The sequence below is a fragment of the Temnothorax americanus genome, unplaced genomic scaffold, assembly GCF_048541705.1.
Source record: "Temnothorax americanus isolate GAGA-0224 unplaced genomic scaffold, ASM4854170v1 Scaffold44, whole genome shotgun sequence".
NCBI lineage: Eukaryota > Metazoa > Arthropoda > Insecta > Hymenoptera > Formicidae > Temnothorax > Temnothorax americanus.
In genome coordinates, this window is record NW_027509591.1 from 1,067,501 (window position 1) to 1,088,234 (window position 20,734).

Here is a 20,734-nt window from a genome sequence, read left to right on the forward strand (position 1 = left end):
AAGTAGAAACTTGCATATTGCTTCTTTATAGTTTTTAAGTATGCAGGTAGAAACTTGCACATTGCTTCCTTATAGTTTGGAAATGTGCAAGTAGAAACTTGCACATTGCTTCTTTATGGTTTTTAAGTATACAGGTAGAAACCTACACATTGTTTTTAATCGATAGAGTATCATTCAAGGAAGGTTGGTATTGAATTAGGCGATGATTGGTAAAGGGGTTTGTTTTAAAAAATAATTTTGAATTTTTTTAGAAATGTCGTGATTGCTTTAACTTCCGCAAATATTGAGATATCGGGCTGGTTTTTTTTTTATCGATAAAGTATTATTTAAGGAAGGTTGGTATTGAATTTGGCGATGATTGGTAAAGGGAGGGATAACCATATAACAGACATTAACGTTTCTCTCTCGAACGATGTCGGACACAGGATCGTTCCACGGGTGGTATAGGCAATGCGTCCCCCTTCCAGTTATATGTTCTGACCCGAATTTTTTTACCCGTCCAGTTAAAGATAGTCTTCTTTCAAAGATTATCTTTCTCTTTCACTTTCTATATAATTATAATCAAGAGACACGGTAGTGTCTTGCGCCAAGTATACGCACGGAGCGAGACGCATCGTGACTCTTTTACGCAAACGCACGAGTTGCGAGTGCTCGAGATTTTGAGATCTCAATATTCAATTTTAAATTAATAAAAATTATTTTTCCTACTCCTATTTCATATATAATACTTTAAGATTTGGTTGATTAGACTCAGCTTTATTAAGTTTATATGTATGATTTTGTATTTTGACATGTGGAACATTTCTCGAAAAATTTACTGTTGGAGCAACTGCTGGCGCAGGAAGCCAACGAGCAACCGCTGGCGCAGCAGCAGCAGCGACGAATTAGTATGTAAATTTTTTTATAAATATTAGGACAAAGTAATATATTATTACTTTTTTTTGTTACAGGATATCGACGAGAAAGAGGACGCGGTCGAAGCCGACAATGCTTTTATACTCAGCGGGGCCACGTCAGGGGTGATCCACGACAATATCCTGTAATAAATCATTATTGTGCATAATAATGATTTATTAGAGGATATTGGCCCATTGTGTCAGATCCATGTAATGTAATAGTATTATTATTATAATTCGCATGTATTATTAAAAAATCGTGTATTATAATTTTATAAGATTATCTAATTAAGACATATATAGATAGAATTAGGTGTAGGGGGGAGGATTTTACTACTCCAACCGGAGCTGTGTTTCAAATCTGACAAAGCTAGTCGGCACACAGTCAAAAAGGAAAATATGTAAGAATACAAATATAAATAAAACTTTCGCGCATCATTTACCGCGCTGGTTCTTAGTTAGCCCAGTTTATTCGTACGGATTTTCCATTGGAACCTATACTTCGAATTTTAGAATTCTTTCTATTCTTATTTAGAACGGCAAAAACAGCAACAATCATATACATAGGAAACATATTTGCGGAAATCTCACTCAGAAAAGAGTTTAAAATACAAAAAATTGAACATAAAAATATAATATTATTAATTATTTGAATGTGATATTATTTCTTTATCTGTTTTTAGTATTTTATTTAAGTAATCAAAAGTATATTTTCAATTATTTGTATTGAATTATTTATATTTTAATCTCAAAGATTACGAAAATCGAGATGTACAATTGTATTAAAAAATTTTTAAGAATTTTTTTTATTGTGACAATTTTGTTTGTAGTTTTATACAATACAAATGATAAAAAATCTAACTATAGATGTTTAAGGATGTGTTCTGGAAAGTTTGTAAAAATGCTACAAAGTTGATGAAAATTTAATATCATATGTCTTCCTTAATATCATGTTCCTCTTGCTTTTTTGAATTCAATTTTATTTTTTTTTAAAAGCTTTCGTTTTTTTGCCTTTTCTTTGATGACGATTTTAAGTAGTATTTCATTTATGACCAGTTTCATCCAAATTTCAGTTTCTTCATATTTGATTAATATTTCCAGGAATTTATCGTCCATTCCATCATCTAAAACTAAGTAATTTAAAAAATATTATTTTTTTTTCAAAAAAAATTAAATTAATATATTTATATAATAATTAATTTATATATATATATTATTACTTTTTCTATATTCTTCATTACTTTTTTATAATCTTCCATTTCGATAAATATAAATGTTAAATATATATTTAAAAATATGTCACAGATTAGTAATATTATGTGAAATCATCAGCTTATACAGTCTTTTTTTTAAATATTATGTAAATATAGCTACATAATAAAGGCCATCGCACACAAAATTGCATAGACTGCATAAGCATAGCATAAGACCGCTGGACGAATGAGCATCTTTTGTAAATTAATATGGCAACGAATTAATATGCTGGATGCTCATTGGTTTAGCGGTCTTATGCTACGCTTATGCTAAGCTATGCATTTTGTGTACGATGGCCTTAACAGGACCGTACCTAGGGTATGCATAAACATTTTTCTCCTCCAAAGAAAAAATATAGAAAAAGTAATAATTAATTAATTATTATATAAATATATGTATGTAAGTGTTTATTGCATTTCCGCGCAGGGCTTACAAAGCGTTTTTTACTGAGGAACGTACCCAAACCTCTTACAATAGTTCCCCTTCTTTTATTTCCTGGCCATGTGCGACCTCACAATAAATCTTTTTCCCTTCCCTTAGCCCTCTCCTCTTCCTTCACGTTTTCGTTCGTCTCCCTCCACCTCTTCCTGTCTCAGCTCTTCCATCCTGTCTGTCTCCTGCCCTGGGTCTGTTGATCCTTTTCCCCGCTCCTGCGGAGTTTCTCTTCCGTCTCTCTTGTGCTCTCCTCCACCTCCTACCTCCTCTCACTCCTGCTCTTTTCCTCTCCTCCACTCTCTCTCCTATTCTAACTTCCCCTCCCTCTCTCTCTCTTATCCTCGCCTCCACCTATCTGTCCTCAGCTATCTTTACCCTTAGACTCTTTCTCGCTACCTCTGTCTAACCTCTCCAAATCTTCCCAGCAACTCTGCCCTCTCCCTCTCATCCTCCATCTCCACTATCAAAACCTCTCTCCCTCCCACCCCTTTCCTTTCCCAGACCCTTTCTCCTTTCCATCCTACCTCCCTCTTACTCTTTTTTGTTCCTATAGCCCTCGTCCTCGTCCGCATCCATACCCTTGCCTCCACCGCTTTATCCTTGTCCATCTTCACCCTTCCCACTCCCCTTCCTTCTTTTTGCCAACCAAAGTCCAGCTCACGCACGCTCGTCACTTCCTCCCCTTCCTCGTTCTACTTCTACGTCGCCTTCTCTTCTTCTCCTTCCATCACCTATCTATCTGTCCGGCCCCTTCAATCGTTCGATCCATCGATCTGTCGAGCCGACTCCCTGCTCTGTTCCGCACCTGCCACGCCACCATCGCCAAACCCTCTGTCTCGACAGGTCAATCGATCGCCCGATTGATACTCCCTGCTACCAACCCGCTCAGCTCCCTCGTCGTGTAACCTGGGCTGCTACCTCCGTTCCTTCAATCCCGCCCTTCTCTCCCTCGCCCCTCTTGTTCCTCCTCTACTTACAGTTCTCAGTCCGCTCCTCCACGGTTTTCCTCCTTCGTATGTATGTATGTATGCCGTTTATTGCATTTCTCCGTAGGGTTTACAAGGCGTTTTTATTTATGAGGAACGTACCCAAACCCCGTACATTTTCTTTCCCCTGTGCCTGGCCATTTGCGACCTTACAAAAATATTTACCCCCCCCTCCCCTTCACTCTTCATCCCTCTTCTTCTTCCTCCGCTTCTGCCGTCCATTCTTCCTTCCTTCCATCCACCTCCATCCTTCCTGTCGACTCCTCCCTATTTGGCGTGCTTCCTCTCTCGTCCCTCCTCTTTCTCCTCCTCTGGGCTCAAGAGACGCTTCTCCTCCATCCCTCTCGTGATTTCTTCCTCCGCCGATCTCCCTGTGCACTTGTGCACCTCCCTTCTCCCTTCTTCTCTCTCTCTAACCCTCCTTTCCACCGACTTATCCTCGTGTATCTTAACTCCTATGGAGCTCCCTGCCCTTCTCCTCGCCTCCAAAACCCGCCTCTTCTCCTCCTCGTCTCCTAGCTTTACCAAAATCGTTAACCAAATCCCTCTCTGCCCCACCACTATCACCTCTCTTACCTTCACCTTCACCTTCAGCCCTTCTGCGAAAAGCTCCTTCACTTTCTCCCAGTTGGTCTTCTTACCTTCCCATTTCTCTTTCTCCACTCTTATAATTATATTCCTCTTTCTGAAGTCGTCCTCGTTCCTTTCACCCTCACCTGCCCACCATTTCTTCTTTCCCGCCATACTCTCCTCGCTATCCTCCCTCTTCCTTTTGCCTCCACTTTGCTCCAACCTTTCTATCTTTCTCTCCAGCCTCTTTACCTTCTCCTCCAGCTCCTCCATCCTCTCGTCCTTTTTTCTGTCTTCCTCCTTCTTTTCCCTCAGCATCTTCCTTAACTTCTCCTCTACAATCCTTTCTACTGCCTCCACTATCATTCTCCCTTCACGCTCCATCCTGCCTACCCTATAACAGAACAGTTAATCACTTCTCCTTTTCTCTATTTTCCTCTTCCTCCCCTCCCACTTATCCTCCTCCCCCATCTCCCTTTCCGTCTTCCCCACCACCCTCCTTTAACTCCTCCAAATCTCCCTTTCCACTCATTCTCTCCCCTTCTAATTCTAGCATCCATTCCTCTCCTCCTCCTTCCTCGTCCAAAACCCATCCCACCGCTTCCTGCCAGCTTCCCTTTCCTGAATTCCATCTTCTACATTCTTCCCATACATGCTCCCACGTTTCCTCCTTATTCCCACACAACCTACACTTCTTTTTCTCCTCCGCTTCCCAGTATCTGCTCTCTCCTATTTCGTTCCCTAATCTGAATCTCGCCACCCTTCCCCATCTACTTTCTCCCCATCCCTTCTTCAAATATCCTGGGATACCCTCTCCCTTTATCCACTTATACCACTTATTATATTCTGATTTCTCGATCCTCTCCCATCTCTCTTTTCTCTGCGTCTCCCTATCCCCTTCAAACAATTTAAGAAACCATTCGTCTCCATCTCCTCTTATCTTTTCCACCTCTTTTAACCCTACACCTTTGTCTTCGAAAAACTTTCCTCTCTCTCTTTCCCAATCTGAGCCAGCTTTCCCTTCCATCTCTCTTTCCTTCAACTCTTCCCAGGCAGCCCTCGCCAATTCACTTCCTCCACCTTCCTCTAACTTTTTCTCAAATCTCCATGCCCTCATTCCTGCTCTCCCTCTTAATTTCTCCCTTTGTAACTCCTCCCTCACTAGATACCACGGTGTTCTCACGTCCGCTCCCAATACCCATCTAATGTACCTTTCTTCCATTCTTTCTATTCCTTCCCTTTCTCTCCATCCCCATATTTCCGCTCCATAACTCAACACCGTCCACACCAGTCTATCGAACAGCCACAGTCTTTTTCCCCAGTCTTTCCCGAATCTCCTCTTCCCTATCCCCCATGCTTTTCCCATCACTGCGGCCGCCTTTTTGATCCTTTCCCTTATTTGGGCTTCCTGCCCTCCATTTCTTTGAAACACGTATCTTAAATACCGAAATTCTCTCACCTCTTCTAACTCTTTTCCTTCCCATCTCCACTTTCTCTTACTGTCCCTCCCTCCTCCTTTCCTAAACCTCATTATTTTTGTTTTCCCCACGTTCAATTCCACTCTCTTCCTGCCCAGGTACCCCTCTAGTCTTTTTATCAGACTCCTCATTTGGTCCTCGTCCTCTGCGATTAGCACTATATCATCCGCGTAGGCCAGAGTATACACCCTCTTGCCTCCTAGCATTATCCCTCCCCATTTAACTCTACCCATTTCCTCTTCCAGGTCTGCTAGCAACACATTGAACAGAATCGGGCTCAAAGGGCATCCCTGCCTTACTCTCCTCCCCGTCCAGAATACCTCTCCCAATTCGTTTCCTCCTCTTACCCTACTCTTCGTCTCTCTTAACATCTCTTCCGTCCTTCTCACCAGTCCTTCTCTTATTCCCCTTTCTCTCATAGCTTTTATTAGTATTCCTCTATCCACCGAATCGAACGCCGCCTTAAGGTCCACAAAACATGCTATCAGTTTTCCCCCTTTCTTCTCTAACCTTCTGTTCACCATGTAGTTCAACACGTAAATGTTGTCTATCGTTCCCATTCCCCTTCTAAAACCTGTCAGGTTGTGCGGTACCATTCTCTTTCCCTCTATCTCCTCCCTTATCCTCTCCGCCAGAATAGCCGTGTACACCTTATACAAAGAAGGCATTATTGTCACCCCTCTATATTCCTCTGCCCTCTTTCCTTCCCCTTTCTTTACGATTGGCGCAATTATACTTTCCTTCCAAATTTCCGGCCATCCTCTCCCCTTCCATATCTTATTGATAAATTTCCATGCCCAAACCTCCAACCCCTTCCCCCCTCGCTTCCAGGCCTCTCCTGGAATCTCATCCTTTCCCATTGCCTTTCCGTCCTTTAGCTTCTTTATAACTCTCCTCATTTCCTCTAGACTTATCTCCTCTTCTTCCTCTCCTTCCTTTTCTTCCCTCTTCCCTTCCTTCCCCATCCTCACCCTCCCCTCTACTCCTCCTAATAACTTCATAAAGTGTTCTTTCCATTCTTCCTTTTCTATTCCTTCCTCTATTCCCCTCCTTTTCTTTCTCTCCCTATTCACTATCTCCCATACCTCCGCCTCTCTCCTTGCTCCCTCCACTTTTCTCTCCCATCTCTGGTTCTCCTCTTCCTTCTTTCTCTTACATATCTCCTTAAATTCTTTCCTCCTTTCCTTGTACGCACTGGCCTCTCCTCTTTTCTTCCTCCAGTCCCTTAATTTTCTCCTTGTCTCTTTCTTCGCTTCTCGACATTCCTCATCCCACCATCCCACCTTCCCTTTCTTATTTCCCAGCTCCTCCTCTACCCCTTTTATTGCCTCTGTTATTCTTGTTTCCATTTCTTCCCATTCCTTATTCAACTCTTCTTCTTTTTTTTCCACCTCTCCTATTTTTTCTCTAAACTTCTTTGCTCCTTCCTCGTTCCACACCCCCCTGCTTCTTTTCTTCCACCCCCCTCTCCTGCCTTTCTCCTCTTCCCCCCTTCTTACTACTATTTCCAATGGGTGATGGTCCGAGTCTACTCTCTCCCCCACTACCATGCTCACTATCTTCTCTCTTACTTCTCCTTCCCCTATTATGTAGTCAATCACTGTATCTCCTCTTCCCCCCGTGAAAGTAAACTCCCCCTCCTCGTCTCCTCTCACATTTCCATTGAATATCTCCCATCCTCTCTCCTCTAAGGTATTTACCAACAGCCTCCCCTCTCTGTCCACCTTCTTGTCCTTCGGCTTTCTTCCTTCTCCCAGTCCTCCTCCCTCCTCTTCCTCTGTCCTCCCACCTTCTTGACCAGTCCTCGCATTAAAATCTCCCCCAATTATCATATACCTTCCTTCTTCTTTCTTTTCCATTCTATCTCTTAACTCCTGTACGTTCTCCTCCATCCCCTCTTTCTTTGCATACACCCCTATAATACTCCAGTTCTCGCCATCTGTTCTGACCTTTCCCGCAATCCAGCCCTTCCTATCTACTTCTATTGCCGTTCCCTTTTCTTTCAATCCTTTCCTTATTCCCATTATCATCCATCCTATTGCTCTTCCTTTTTTATTCTTTTTCTTCGCCATTTGCACCCCCTACTCGTACCCTTTTGGAAGTCTCCCCCTTATTCTTTCCCAGCCCTTTTCTCCTATCCAGGTCTCTAACATGACTAACACATCTTCTTTCTTCAGCCCTTCCCAAAAATCCTTATCTTTATTTTCCAGCCCAGCTACGTTCCAGAATACTATCCTCCAAACTGACTTACTTTCCCCCTCTTCTTCTCTTCTAACTTTCGCGTTGTCCTTCTCTATCTCACCCCCTCTATCCTCTTCTCCTCTTATTCCCCCGTCTCCATTCCTACCTCTCCCTCTCCTCCTTTACCTTCTTTCCCTTCCTTCCCTCCTCTGCTCTCCTTTCTTCTCCTTCCCCTTTCGTCCTTTAACACCTCCTCTTCCATATCCCATCTCCACCAAGTATTTTCCAACCTTATTCTGCCTGCCTTAATCCATGCCCTCCTACCCTCTCTTTCCTCCCCTCTCGCTATCTCTCTCAACCTCCAATTCATTCTTCTTTCCTCCCACGATAGGTCCTCCGTAATTCTTTCCTTCCTCCCCACTAGGCTCCTCTTTTTTTCCATAACCTCCCATTTCTGTTCTTCGTTCTCCAATTTCAACAGCACCATTTCCCTTCCTTTTTCTGCATCACCTCCTATTCTCTTCACCTCTATTGCCTTTAGGACACCTGCGTTATTCTTTGACAGATGTACCGCCCCAGTCAAACTCCCCGCCTGGCAGTGTCCTCGAATCGGATCACGCGGGAGTATTAACGGCGATCGGCCGCGAGGCCTCACGCCACTCTGACACGCTTGGCTCTAGAACACCGTGACCGCCGGGGCACGAAGCCCTCGGGGCACGCGCTCCGCCTAACCGAGTAAGTAAGGAAACGATGAAAGTAGTGGTATTTCACCGGCGATGTTGCCATCTCCCACTTATGCTACACCTCACATGTCTCCTTACAGTGCCAGACTAGAGTCAAGCTCAACAGGGTCTTCTTTCCCCGCTAATTTTTCCAAGCCCGTTCCCTTGGCAGTGGTTTCGCTAGATAGTAGATAGGGACAGTGGGAATCTCGTTTCTTCTATTCCCTATTCCTTCTAGTAACTTTTCTGCATTTTCTCTCCTCCCTCCTTCTTTTACTTCCAGCCCTCTAATTACAATGTTTCTTCTTCTCTCCTCCTTTTCTTTCCTTTCCAGCCTTCTGTCCAGTTCTCTCATTTTTTCCCCCACCTCCCCTCTACCGTTTCTTTCCTCTTCCTTCTTTTCCTCCTTCCTCTCTTCCATTTTTTCCTCCAATCTCCTTATTCTTTCTTCCATTTTCTCCTTCTGCTTATTTGTCTCTTCCCTCTCCTCTTTCTATCTCTTCTCTCGCTCCCTAAACTCCCTTCTCAGGTCCTCTATCTCTTCTCTCATCTTCCTACCCTGCTCCTTGAAACCCTCCCTTAGCTCTTCTCTAACTGCCTTAAATTCCTCCATCATTTCTCCCATTCTTTCTCCCAACTCCTTCACACCTATCTCCGAGTCTTTTTTAGGAGATCTTGCCGTCATGTTATTTCTCTTAAAAATCTCCTCCTTTTCCTCCCCTCACTCCTATTCATTTCCTCCCTCTTCCTCTTCCATAACTCTTCTATATTTCCCGTGCTCCCCCTTCTAACTTTCTCTTTTTCCTTAACCTTACCTATCGCACTCTTTCCTTCCCTCCCGTTTTCTTTCCCTTCACTCATCTTCTCCTAACTCGGCTCACTTCCCCCTCTAGCTCCACCACCTACTCTATGCCCTGCCTCGCGTTACTGTCCGCGTCCCGGATCCTGCGTCGAGTCGCCCCTCTCTCTTCGCTATTGTTCGCGCCCTACCTCGTGCTGCCGCTCTCGGCTCGGCTCACCTACCGTGCGCCCCTCTAGCTCAGCTACCGTTCGTGCTTCCACCTTCTCTGTGCCTAGACACTTTACCTCCCTTTATCTCCTCTTACCTGCCCCTCCTCTGTTCCCCTTCTTACCTCCTCATTCTCTCACCTCCACACCTCCTCGCTCTATCACCCTCTCCTTCCTCAGCCTCCCTCGTCACTCTCTTCTAAGCCCTTTTGCTCTCGCTCACTTGCACACCTGTCACTCTCGTTCTCTCCGGAACCGGAAGTTCGGTTTTCTTCCTTCGTATTTCCCTTAAAATTTTTCCGTTCACTTTCTGTATATTTTCCTCCTTTACACTTCTGCCTCCCTCAAACCTCTGCCAGTGCGTCCAACTTTTCTCGGTTCCCTGCCTCTCCTCTCAGTCGTACCAACCCTTTTCAGCTACTATCCAGCGCCGCTGTCTCAACTTTCTTCTTCTTGCTATGCCCTCTAGCCTCTCCGCTTTTCCCACACAACCTCTCGCCCGTTGATGTCCCGCGCCGCCGTATCTACTTTCCTCCTCCTACCGCGCCCTCTATCTTCACCGCTCCCCTTGCCAACCTCTCTTCCGTCTGCACACCATTTCGCTCCGCGCTCATCACCACCGGCGCGCCTGCGCGAGCGCCGCGTAATCTCGCGTCAGTGCTGCTGCCCCCGTTCGTCTCCCCCCTCTCGCTCCATCAGCCTCTCTCCTAACCTCCATATCACTCAGCCTTTTTCATCCTCCGTTTCTCTCCTCCTGCTTCGATTTTCCCGTCTCCTTCATTTTCTCATCTTCCTCTATGCCCTCTCCATCCAATCCGCCTCTTCCGGCCTCTCTCTCTCCCTTCTCTCTCCTCTCGCACCACTTTCTCCGCTCCTCTCTCCTTGGGCCGTCCACCACGTCGAAGTTACACGTTTTTTACCTCCCTATTATATAAATATATTGATTTAATTTTTTTTGGAAAAAAATAATATTCTTTAAATTATTTAGTTTTGGATGATGGAATGTACGATAAACTCCTTGAAATATTAATGAAATATGAAGAAACTGTAATTTAGATGAAACTGGTCATAGATAAAATACTTCTTAAAATCGTCATCAAAGAAGAGGCAAAGAAACGAAAGCTTTTAAAAGAAAATAAAATTGAGTTCAAAAAAGGAAGAGAAACAGAATAAAAGAAAAAGAAAAAAAAAAAATTTAGCCCCGAACTTTGAAAGAGAATACGGAATATGATATTAAATTTTCATCAACTTTGTAGCATTTTAACAAACTCTCCAGAACACATCCTTAAATATCTATAGTTAGATTTTTCATAATTTGTATAAAGGTACAAACAATTGTATTTTAAATTCTTTTCTGAATGTAATTTCCGCAAATATGTTTCCTACGTATATGATTGTTGCTGTTTTTGCCGTTCTAAATAAGAATAGGAAGAATTCTAAAATTCGAAATATAGGTTCTAATGGAAAATCCGTACGAATAAACTGGGCTAACTAAGAACCAGCGCGGTAAATAATGCGCGAAAATTTTATTTATATTTTTATTTTTACATATTTTTGACTGTGTGCCGACTAGATTTGTCAGATTTGAAACACAGCTCCGGTTGGAGTAGTAAAATCCTCCCCCCTACACCTAATTCTATCTATATATGTCTTAATTAGATAATCTTACAAAATTATAATACACGATTTTTTAATAAAAAAAAATAGCCAAATGTAAATTAACAATGATTTAATATAATCTTTAGAAACAATGGGAGATACATTAGATACTAATATACAAATTATTTCAACTTAATTATTTTTGGCAGTTACATACGAACTATAATAATACTATTACATTACATGGATCTGATACAATGGGCCAATATCCTCTAATAAATCATTATTATGCGTAATAATGATTTATTACAGGATATAGTCGTGGACCACCCCTGACGCGGCCTCGCTGAGCATAAAAGCGTTGTCGGCTTCGACCGCGTCCTCTTCCTCGTCGATATCCTGTAACAAAAAGAGTAATAATATATTACTTTGTACTAATATTTATAAATAAATTTACATACTAATTGGTCGCTGCTGCTGCTGCTGCGCCAGTGGCTGCACGTTGGCTTCTTGCGCCAGCGGTTGCTTCAACAGTAGTTGTTCAGCGTCAAGCTGAACCGAATTTAAAAGAATTATATATGAATTAGGGGTAGAAAATACCGAAGTAAAAATTGTTTTTTAAGTTTTCGATGCCAAAATTCGATACCATAAATATCATATTCACCGCAAAATACGGTCTTAAATTTAAAATCTGAAAATAAACAAGAATAGCAAACTGTATCAGAACCAATAGCAATCACCGATAGCAATCTGGGTATATCCTGCGATCCTCAAACCGAGCGAATATAAACAAAACAATATATCGATATTACTCGAATATTGTATTAATAACAGCCATCGGAACCATTTAAAAAAATTTTTAATGGAAAAGGAACGTCAGAGAAGAAAAAGAGATTTGGAAAGAGAAGATCGGGAAAGAGAACAAAGAGAGAGATACCAAGGAAGTATGAAAGAGGCAGAGGATAATGAGGAACGACTACGAAGTAAGGAGACAGAAAAGGAAAAAAGAAGAAAGGAAAGGTTAGTTATTTAATCATTTTTCTAATTTTCAAAGAATTCATGTTAATATCTTTCAATATGCAAGATTTAATATTTCACAGTTTCGTCGAACTAATAAGGGAAAAAGAAAGAAAAAGAAAACAGGAAAGAGAACAGCAGAAAGGAGATTTGAATAGAAATCGGAGACAGAGAGATCGAGAAAATATAGAAGATTCCGCTAAAAATAATTTTTTTATAAAAAAATCTACATAAGAATTATAAAAAAATTAAAAACAATTTTTTTTGCATTGTTTTATAAAAATAAGTTTGAGGTAAATTGAAAAAATTGATTACATATAAAAAATCACAGATCAGGAAAAAGAACGTGAGAGAAAAGAACAAGAGAGAAGAGATCGGAATAAAAAAGATCGAATGAATAAAGGTCGTGAAAGAGAACGGAGGCAGAGAGAGCGAGAAAGTGTGGAAGAGGAAGAGGAAAGTGAACAACAACGAAGTATAGAGGCAGAAGAGGAAAGAATAAAAAGGAAACGAGAAAGAGAACAAGAGAGAAGAAATCGAGAGAGAAGACTTGAAGAAAGAAAACGAAGAGAAAGGGACCGAGAAATTGAAAAATACAAGGACAAAGATACAGATGATTCGGGTAAAAAAATTTGTTATTTAAAAATATGAATATATAGAATATATAGAATTTTAAAAAAATTAAAAACAATTTTTGCATTGTTTTATAAAAAGTCAATAAATTTGAGATAAATTGAAAAAATTGATTACATATAATAAAAAATCACAGATCAGGAAAAAGAACGTGAGAGAACAAAACGGGAGAGAAGAGATCGAGAAAAAAGACTTCAGGAAAGAAAACGGAGAGAAAGAGACCGAGAAAATGTTAAAAGATACAAGGAAAAGGACAAAGATACAGATGATTCGGGTAAAAAAATTTGTTATTTAAAAACACGAAAATATATTGATATAAGGTAAAGAAATGTTGATTTAATATTCTATTTAAACTTATTTCCTTTGTATATATATAAGGACGCAGAAAAGATTGGGAAGAGGGAAAAAGCAGAAGTGGTTGGGGAGAGAGAGGAAGAGGACGCAGAGAAAGTTGGGGAGGGATAGGAAGAGGAAGAGGACACAGAGGAAATTGGACAGATTTGTCAGAAATTTGGGGAAGAGAAGGACGCAGAGGAAGTTGGGGAGGGATAGGAAGAGGAAGAGGACACAGAGGTGGTTTGATTGAAAATTGGAGAGCGAGAGGACGCAGAGGAGCTTCTATTTTTATATATTTAAATTTGTAATTAAAATAAAAATTTAAAAATCATGCAAAATTTTTTCATACATATAAGTACCGTCCGTCTGTCTGTCTGTCTGTCTGTCTGACCGATTTGTTATGAGATGATTCATAAATAAAAATCGTGTAACTGCTCAATTTGCTCAAGTAACGTCATTAATCGCTCGCGGTCAATAAGTTTTAAATGAAATATGTTATATCATATAATGTAAGATAAGTTGCTGCCTTCACATATTATATGTCATCAATCAAAGACAAATCGCAAGGAAAAAAAAAGGAAACGGAAAGAAAGAGGAGAGAAAAGAAAAAGAATATTCATAGATAAGAAAGAGAAAGAGAAAGAGAGAAAGAGAGAGAGGGAGAGAGAGAAGGAGAGAGAGAGAGAAAAATTGAGAGAGAAAAGAAAAACAAAGAAGAAAGGTATGTATTTTAAATATCAAATTTATACGTTGATGTCTTTTCATCTCTCCATATCTCTTTATTTAATTTCTGTTGTAGTTTATAATATCTTATTGACTTTCTGTCTTTTTTACAGATATTTAATCTTACACAAAAAAACATTAAAACCTGCTTTATTCTGTTCCCGTTATAAAATTTTTTTTCTGTTCCCTTTTTCTATTTTTCCATTCCTTTGGATTTAAAGGTAATGAATCTACTTTTTATAATGATTATTTTAATCAAGAGACACGGTAGTGTCTCGCGCCAAGTACACGCGGAGCGAGACCGACCGTGACTCTTTTACGCGACGCGACGAGTTGCGAGTACCCGAGATGTTGAGATCTCGATAACGAGTGAACGGATCAAGTTCTAAGTAGGCTTGATCGATAGCTTGGGGTCCAATTAGGGGGGGGTTTCTCTCATAATATTCCGCTACGTGCCCTACGAGCGGAGATATTGCGACGCAAAGTCCAAATGTGAAAATTTATTTTTAAGATACGTCTCCGTCTCCTCCGTCTCCTCCTAACGCTGCGATCTATTATGACGTCATCAGAGAAACGTCACTTTCACTTTTTCGACGCTGGCGGCGCAGGTATCGCCAGTTTCGATATCGCGCGCGTATTTCAAAATTAGGTCGATAAACTTATCGGTCAGGAGGAAGATTTCTATTTAAGTAAAAATTAGGTATATATATAATAAATATTGAGTCAACGGAAAAGTAGGTTCTCTATGCTTGGCAGAAAGTGCCGCTAGGGAATTTTTAAGTCGATTCTTATGAATCAAGCTTGAATTTGATGTCTATGTATCCCAGGTTGCCGATGACAAGGTCTCCAGATAGTGCGCTTTATAGTTTTCGATGTCCAGGTGTAATAATACGTTGGAACTAAACACGCGTCGAGTCTTCTTTCATTATTTCAAAAGCAAGCTGCATAACGTGCTGAGTGATGCCAGCTTCGGCCATTTTATTTATTATTCTACTGGATAATTTATCTTTATATTGTTGCAAGGAAGCCTTATTTGTAGTTTTTGTCGTTTTTAACTCCTTCTCTGCGTTGATTTCCGAAATACTTTTTGCATATTTTTTTATTACAGCCTCAGACTTCATAATCTCATGAATTAAATTTTTTAGAACTCGAACATCATCTATCTCATTATGAAGCGACATATATATATATATATATATATATATATATATATATATATATATATATATGTATATAAGCAAACTCAGGCTCTGCATAAGTTTTGTAAGACGTATTGAAAATTACTGAGAGAAGTTTTCTTTAATCTTTCGACATAAAATTATTTTACCGCTCAAACTATTGTATTAGGAACGTCCATTTCCACGCTTCTGCCAAGCACTATCGTATGCTGATTTCAAATATGTTATTTTTTTATTATCAGTCTGTCCTTTGAGTTCTTCATTTGTCCTATTTTTGATAAATAGGGAAATTTTTTACAAGGAGATTTTCGACAAGGAAATTTTAATAAGCTCGAAACACATGTTGTATAAAACATTGAATTTTTTTTATTCAAATAAAGGCAAGTAAATAATTGTAAATAGAAATCACATATGTACAATTTAAATATAAATATAAATATACGGTATATACTTACAAGTATACGTATAAGTATATTTATATAGAAAATACTTATACTATAGAAGATTGAATTAATTATAATGTAAAATTGATTTCAAATAGATTATTAAATTTAGAGATCTTACGGATTTTGTTCTGGCTCGTTTTTTAAGGTTAATTTTTTCTCCAACCGAATAGCTTCAATGCAAGATTCCTTTGCTACTTCTTCTATAACAACGCCAACTTTTCTCTCATATTTTTTCAAAGTTAGTGCTGACACAATAGGTACATCAATAGACGATAACACAGTGTTTATGTGGGACTCACCAATACCTCCATCAATAAGTCCTGAAATTTATAAATAATAGTTGAATTATTCACAATTATTAGCATTTTTAAACATATTACATATGTAATATATTGACTTACCAAAAGCTAATTTGGCGTTGACTTCATATGTTCTGTCTTTTTTATTATAATCGTTGGTATGAACTGAGTGAATACATTGACATTGCATACACTTTACATAAAATACACTGGCCAGTCCTAGTTGTTTCTCTCTAACAATATTTTTCAAAGATAAAGCTACATCACAATTCTTGCACCATAACTGTGAAGCCAAAGTATCTAATTCAACTATACGCCTTGAATGTGCAGCCAAATTATTTAGATTTCCCTAATAAAAACATCACATTTGTATTAGAGTATAAAAAAATTAGTAACACAATATTTTTCTATTTCGAATTTATCTTTCAATATATTATCAGCTGAATAATTTTGTATTTACATTTTCTTGCAAGGAAGCAAGTGCTTGGGATTTCAGAGCTCTTGTTTTAGCTACTGATGTAATTAGATTTTCTCGAGCTAAAACAACTTTTTTTTTCGCAAATTGGCCTTTTCTTTTTCCTCTCGTACGACGAGCAGGATACTTTGGAGGCATTTTGTTTTGCTTGGAGGCTTTTATCTTGCTATGTAGTATGTACGCATGGACACGCTAAGAGGTTATAGACGCCAGCGGGGAGACGGCGAATGTCGGCTGCTAGATCTACACTAGAGTCCCTTTATAAAGGGACTCTAATCTACACTATCTACACAGTACTTGCGCACTGACGCAAAAGAAGATGGGTCTTGCGATCAAGACAACATTAATCAATCGACCTTTTATAATTATTATAAGTTTATAAACTACTTATAAAAATCAATGGGAACATTATCAATATTAATAATTTTTATTTAGATAAGATGTTTAGGAAAAATCATAATGTATTTTATCAAGTTTTATGTGAGTTGTATTATTGACTAACGATGTCACTTTAGAGCCACCTTAAAGAATATTTTCTTTTCAAAAAAAATTAAATTAATATATTTATATAATAATTAATTTATTATTACTTTTTCTATATTCTTCATTACTTTTATAATCTTACATTTCGATAAATATAAATGTTAAATATATATTTAAAAATATGTCACAGATTAGTAATATTATGTGAAATCATCAGCTTATACAGTCTTTTTTTTAAATATTATGTAAATATAGCTACATAATAAAGGCCATCGCACACAAAATTGCATAGACTGCATAAGCATAGCATAAGACCGCTGGACGAATGAGCATCTTTTGTAAATTAATATGGCGACGAATTAATATGCTGGATGCTCATTGGTTTAGCGGTCTTATGCTACGCTTATGCTAAGCTATGCATTTTGTGTGCGATGGCCTTAACAGGACCGTACCTAGGGTATGCATAAACATTTTTCTCCTCTAAAGAAAAAATATAGAAAAAGTAATAATTAATGAATTATTATATAAATATATTAATTTAATTTAAAAAAAAATAATAATATTCTTTAAATTATTTAGTTTTGGATGATGGAATGGACGATAAACTCCTTGAAATATTAATGAAATATGAAGAAACTGTAATTTGGATGAAACTGGTCATAGATGAAATACTTCTTAAAAACGTCATCAAAGAAGAGGCAAAGAAACGAAAGCTTTTTAAAAAAAATAAAATTGAGTTCAAAAAAGGAAGAGAAACAGAATAAAAGAGAAAGAAAAAAGAAAAATTTAGCTCCGAACTTTGAAAGAGAATACGGAATATGATATTAAATTTTCATCAACTTTGTAGCATTTTAACAAACTCTCCAGAACACATCCTTAAATATCTATAGTTAGATTTTTCATAATTTGTATAAAGGTACAAACAATTGTATTTTAAACTCTTTTCTGAGTGTGATTTCCGCAAATATATGATTGTTGCTGTTTTTGCCGTTCTAAATAAGAATAGGAAGAATTCTAAAATTCGAAATATAGGTTCTAATGGAAAATCCGTACGAATAAACTGGGCTAACTAAGAACCAGCGCGGTAAATAATGCGCGAAAGTTTTATTTATATTTTTATTCTTACATATTTTTGACTGTGTGCCGACTAGATTTGTCAGATTAGAAACACAGCTCCGGTTGGAGTAGTAAAATCCTCCCCCCTACACCTAATTCTATCTCTATATATGTCTTAATTAGATAATCTTATAAAATTATAATACACGATTTTTTAATAAAAAAAATAGCCAAATGTAAATTAACAATGATTTAATATAATCTTTAGAAACGATGGAAGATACATTAGATACTAATATACAAATTATTTCAACTTAATTAGTTTTGGCAGTTACATACGAACTATAATAATACTATTACATTACATGGATCTGATACAATGGGCCAATATCCTCTAATAAATCATTATTATGCGTAATAATGATTTATTACAGGATATAGTCGTGGACCACCCCTGACGCGGCCTCGCTGAGCATAAAAGCGTTGTCGGCTTCGACCGCGTCCTCTTCCTCGTCGATATCCTGTAACAAAAAAAAGTAATAATATATTACTTTGTACTAATATTTATAAATAAATTTACATACTAATTGGTCGCTGCTGCTGCTGCGCCAGCGGCTGCACGTTGGCTTCTTGCGCCAGCGGTTGCTCCAACAGTAGTTGTTCAGCGTCAAGCTGAACCGAATTTAAAAGAATTATATATGAAATAGGGGTAGAAAATACCGAAGTAAAAATTGTTTTTTAAGTTTTCGATGCCAAAATTCGATACCATAAATATTCGTAAAAAAAATTTTTTTTACGAATATTTATAAACTATAATATCATATTCACCGCAAAATACGGTCTTAAATTTAAAATCTGAAAATAAACAAGAATAGCAAACTGTATCAGAACCAATAGCAATCACCGATGATAGCAATCTGGGTATATCCTGCGATCCTCAAACCGAGCGAATATAAACAAAACAATATATCGATATTACTCGAATATTGTATTAATAACAGCCATCGGAACCATTTAAAAAAATTTTTAATGGAAAAGGAACGTCAGAGAAGAAAAAGAGATTTGGAAAGAGAAGATCGGGAAAGAGAACAAAGAGAGAGAGATACCAAGAAAGTATGAAAGAGGCAGAGGATAATAAGGAACGACTACGAAGTAGGGAGACAGAAAAGGAAAAAAGAAGAAAGGAAAGGTTAGTTATTTAATCATTTTTCTAATTTTTTCAAAGAATTCATGTTAATATCTTTCAATATGCAAGATTTAATATTTCACAGTTTCGTCGAACTAATAAGGGAAAGAGAAAGAAAAAGAAAACAGGAAAGAAAACAGCAGAGAGGAGATTTGAATGGAAATCGGAGACAGAGAGATCGAGAAAGTATAGAAGATTCCGGTAAAAATAATTTTTTTATAAAAAAATCTATATAAGAATTTTAAAAAAATTAAAAACAATTTTTTTTGCATTGTTTTATAAAAATAAGTTTGAGGTAAATTGAAAAAATTGATTACATATAAAAAATCACAGATCAGGAAAAAGAACGTGAGAGAAAAGAACAAGAGAGAAGAGATCGGAATAAAAAAGATCGAATGAATAAAGGTCGTGAAAGAGAACGGAGGCAGAGAGAGCGAGAAAGTGTGGAAGAGGAAGAGGAAAGTGAACAACAACGAAGTATAGAGGCAGAAGAGGAAAGAATAAAAAGGAAACGAGAAAGAGAACAAGAGAGAAGAAATCGAGAGAGAAGACTTGAAGAAAGAAAACGAAGAGAAAGGGACCGAGAAATTGAAAAATACAAGGACAAAGATACAGATGATTCGGGTAAAAAAATTTGTTATTTAAAAATATGAATATATAGAATTTATAGAATTTTAAAAAAATTAAAAACAATTTTCGCATTGTTTTATAAAAAGTCAATAAATTTGAGATAAATTGAAAAAATTGATTACATATAATAAAAAATCACAGATCAGGAAAAAGAACGTGAGAGAAGAAAACAGGAGAGAAGAGATCGAGAAAAAAGACTTCAGGAAAGAAAACGGAGAGAAAGAGACCGAGAAAATGTTGAAAGATACAAGGAAAAGGACAAAGATACAGATGATTCGGGTAAAAAAATTTGTTATTTAAAAACACGAAAATATATTGATATAAGGTAAAGAAATGTTGATTTAATATTCTATTTAAACTTATTTCCTTTGTATATATATAAGGACGCAGAAAAGATTGGGAAGAGGGAAAAAGCAGAAGTGGTTGGGGAGAGAGAGGAAGAGGACGCAGAGGAAGTTGGGGAAGGATAGGAAGAGGAAGAGGACACAGAGGAAATTGGACAAATTGGTCAGAAATTTGGGGAAGAGAAGGACGCAGAAGAAGTTGGGGAGGGATAGGAAGAGGAAGAGGACACAGAGGTGGTTTGATTGAAAATTGGAGAGCGAGAGGACGCAGAGGGAGTTGGAGAGCGAGAGGACGCAGAGGAGCCTCTATTTTTATATATTTAAATTTGTAATTAAAATAAAAATTTAAAAATCATGCAAAATTTTTTCATACATATAAGTACCGTCCGTCTGTCTGTCTGTCTGTCTGTCTGACCGATTTTTTATGAGATGATTCATAAATAAAAATCGTGTAACTGCTCAATTTGCTCAAGTAACGTCATTAATCGCTCGCGGTCAATAAGTTTTAAATGAAATATGTTATATCATATAATGTAAGATAAGTTGCTGCCTTCACATATTATATGTGATCAATCCAAGACAAATCGCGAGAGAGAGAAATCGAAGAGAGAAGGAGAGAGAGAGAGAAAAATTGAGAGAGAAAAAGAAAGACAAAGAAGAAAGGTATGTATTTTAAATATCAAATTTATACGTTAATGTCTTTTCATCTCTCCATATCTCTTTATTTAATTTCTGTTGTAGTTTAATATCTTATTGACTTTCTGTCTTTTTTTACAGATATTTAATCTTACACAAAAAA

General features: G+C 37.9%; 2 protein-coding genes across 2 annotated transcripts; one reads left to right on the forward strand and one right to left on the reverse strand.

Moving 5' to 3' along the window:
* Positions 1-15,109: 15,109 nt before the first annotated feature.
* Positions 15,110-16,481, reverse strand: LOC143903226 (uncharacterized). The gene is made up of 3 exons (XM_077416682.1): positions 16,222-16,481; positions 15,864-16,110; positions 15,110-15,782 (listed from the first exon to the last, which is right to left on the reverse strand). The coding sequence occupies exons 1-3, from the start codon at positions 16,372-16,374 to the stop codon at positions 15,577-15,579; spliced, it is 606 nt and encodes a 201-aa protein (XP_077272808.1). The 5' UTR covers positions 16,375-16,481; the 3' UTR covers positions 15,110-15,576.
* Positions 16,482-18,213: 1,732 nt separating this feature from the next.
* On the forward strand, positions 18,214-20,478 carry LOC143903225 (uncharacterized). The gene is made up of 6 exons (XM_077416681.1): positions 18,214-18,311; positions 18,814-18,964; positions 19,047-19,162; positions 19,295-19,585; positions 19,733-19,870; positions 19,975-20,478. Exons 2-6 carry the CDS (start codon positions 18,891-18,893, stop codon positions 20,265-20,267), a joined length of 912 nt encoding a protein of 303 aa, XP_077272807.1. The 5' UTR covers positions 18,214-18,311; positions 18,814-18,890; the 3' UTR covers positions 20,268-20,478.
* The last annotated feature ends 256 nt before the right edge of the window (positions 20,479-20,734 follow it).

Excerpts from the sequence above, each read along its gene's own strand:
- LOC143903226 (XM_077416682.1), bottom strand. The coding sequence starts at position 16,374 with ATGCCTCCAAAGTATCCTGCTCGTCGTACGAGAGGAAAAAGAAAAGGC. Across the intron at positions 16,111-16,221 it reads TTGCTTCCTTGCAAGAAAAT|GGAAATCTAAATAATTTGGC; the intron begins GTAAATACAAAA and ends TGTTTTTATTAG. Across the intron at positions 15,783-15,863 it reads CAACGCCAAATTAGCTTTTG|GACTTATTGATGGAGGTATT; the intron begins GTAAGTCAATAT and ends TATAAATTTCAG.
- LOC143903225 (XM_077416681.1), top strand. The coding sequence starts at position 18,891 with ATGAAAGAGGCAGAGGATAATAAGGAACGACTACGAAGTAGGGAGACA. Across the intron at positions 19,163-19,294 it reads AGAAAGTATAGAAGATTCCG|ATCAGGAAAAAGAACGTGAG; the intron begins GTAAAAATAATT and ends AAAAAATCACAG. Across the intron at positions 19,586-19,732 it reads CAAAGATACAGATGATTCGG|ATCAGGAAAAAGAACGTGAG; the intron begins GTAAAAAAATTT and ends AAAAAATCACAG.